General features: G+C 25.9%; 1 protein-coding gene across 1 annotated transcript; it reads right to left on the reverse strand.

Moving 5' to 3' along the window:
• Positions 1 to 45: 45 nt before the first annotated feature.
• Positions 46 to 1,002, reverse strand: PGAL8A_00327400 (fam-e protein; the record flags this gene model as incomplete). Its single annotated transcript, XM_028672300.1, has 1 exon — positions 46 to 1,002. The coding sequence occupies one exon, from the start codon at positions 1,000 to 1,002 to the stop codon at positions 46 to 48; it is 957 nt and encodes a 318-aa protein (XP_028528866.1).
• Positions 1,003 to 1,236: the final 234 nt, after the last annotated feature.

The raw sequence follows: 1,236 nt of genomic DNA on the forward strand, positions 1-1,236 counted from the left end.
TTGTAATTTTTTTTATTATAAATATCAATCCATGTATTGCATGCATTAAAAAAATTTTAATAGAATAAATATAAAAATTACATTTAAAAAAAATAAAAACCTATATAAAAGGCAAAAAAAAAAAATGAATATAACTAGAAAAGACATAAAAGACATTGCAAAGAGTGCAGAATTATTCAAACGATTTTCATGATTAATATCCTTATTCTTTAATGATATCGCGTGTGGATTTTTTGAATTTGGCCCTATGTTTTTTATTGGCCTTATGCCTTTCAATGGTATAATGTTATATGGTGGCAACATGTGTTTATATGACCTCACGTATTTACATGGCATTAGGTCTTCACATGGTATTATTTCATTTATTGGCCTCATGTCTTTTTTTGGCATTATAATTTTTGTTGGCATTATGTTATTTATTGGCCTTATGTTTTTTACAACACTCATTTCTTCATATTCACATGGAACAAACTCATTTGTATCCTGGATATCGCATATATATGGAGAACATGAAGAATTTAAATTTTCTCCTAAGCAATTATTGGGAACATATAAATATTTTTTATGTAAATCATAATATCCATCATCTAAGAAAATTAAACGTCCGCCGTAATTAGCATCGATACATTCCATATTATCATTATTAATTTTTTTACATAAGATATTCTTTTTATTATAATATGATATGTATTTTGTTTTTATATGATGGTAGGGATATTCTTTAAATAATAACTTATCATATTTTGATTTAATAATTTTATGATTGGGGTTTTTTAAACTACTTATATTTTTTTTATTATTTTCTTCATTAACAATGTCATAAGAGTCAAATTTAAGAGTTCTTCCTAAATATTCCATATTAACGGCTTCGCATAATGTTATCTTTTGTTCTGTAGTACTAAGGCGGCATAAATATGTTTTTTCTGGATATTCATTATTATATGGATTATATTCATACAGAAACAAAATACCATCTTCATCATTATTTGAAAAAATAGTCATCCTAGATTTACTATTTGGTGGATAATATTCGTATGTAAATACATTTCTTGAAGGATCATTTAAATCACTATTTAAATGTTTCTGTATATCTGCAGGACTTCGTATCTTTGTCTTAACACAGATGAAATGAAGTAATGGGACAAGTTACATATCCTCTTGACATAGATATACCTCTTGATTCAGAGCCAAATATCCAGTATTGCAAAAATACTGAAATCAGGAGAACAAACAAAG

Source organism: Plasmodium gallinaceum, assembly GCF_900005855.1.
Source record: "Plasmodium gallinaceum strain 8A genome assembly, contig: PGAL8A_v1_94, whole genome shotgun sequence".
Taxonomy (NCBI): domain Eukaryota; phylum Apicomplexa; class Aconoidasida; order Haemosporida; family Plasmodiidae; genus Plasmodium; species Plasmodium gallinaceum.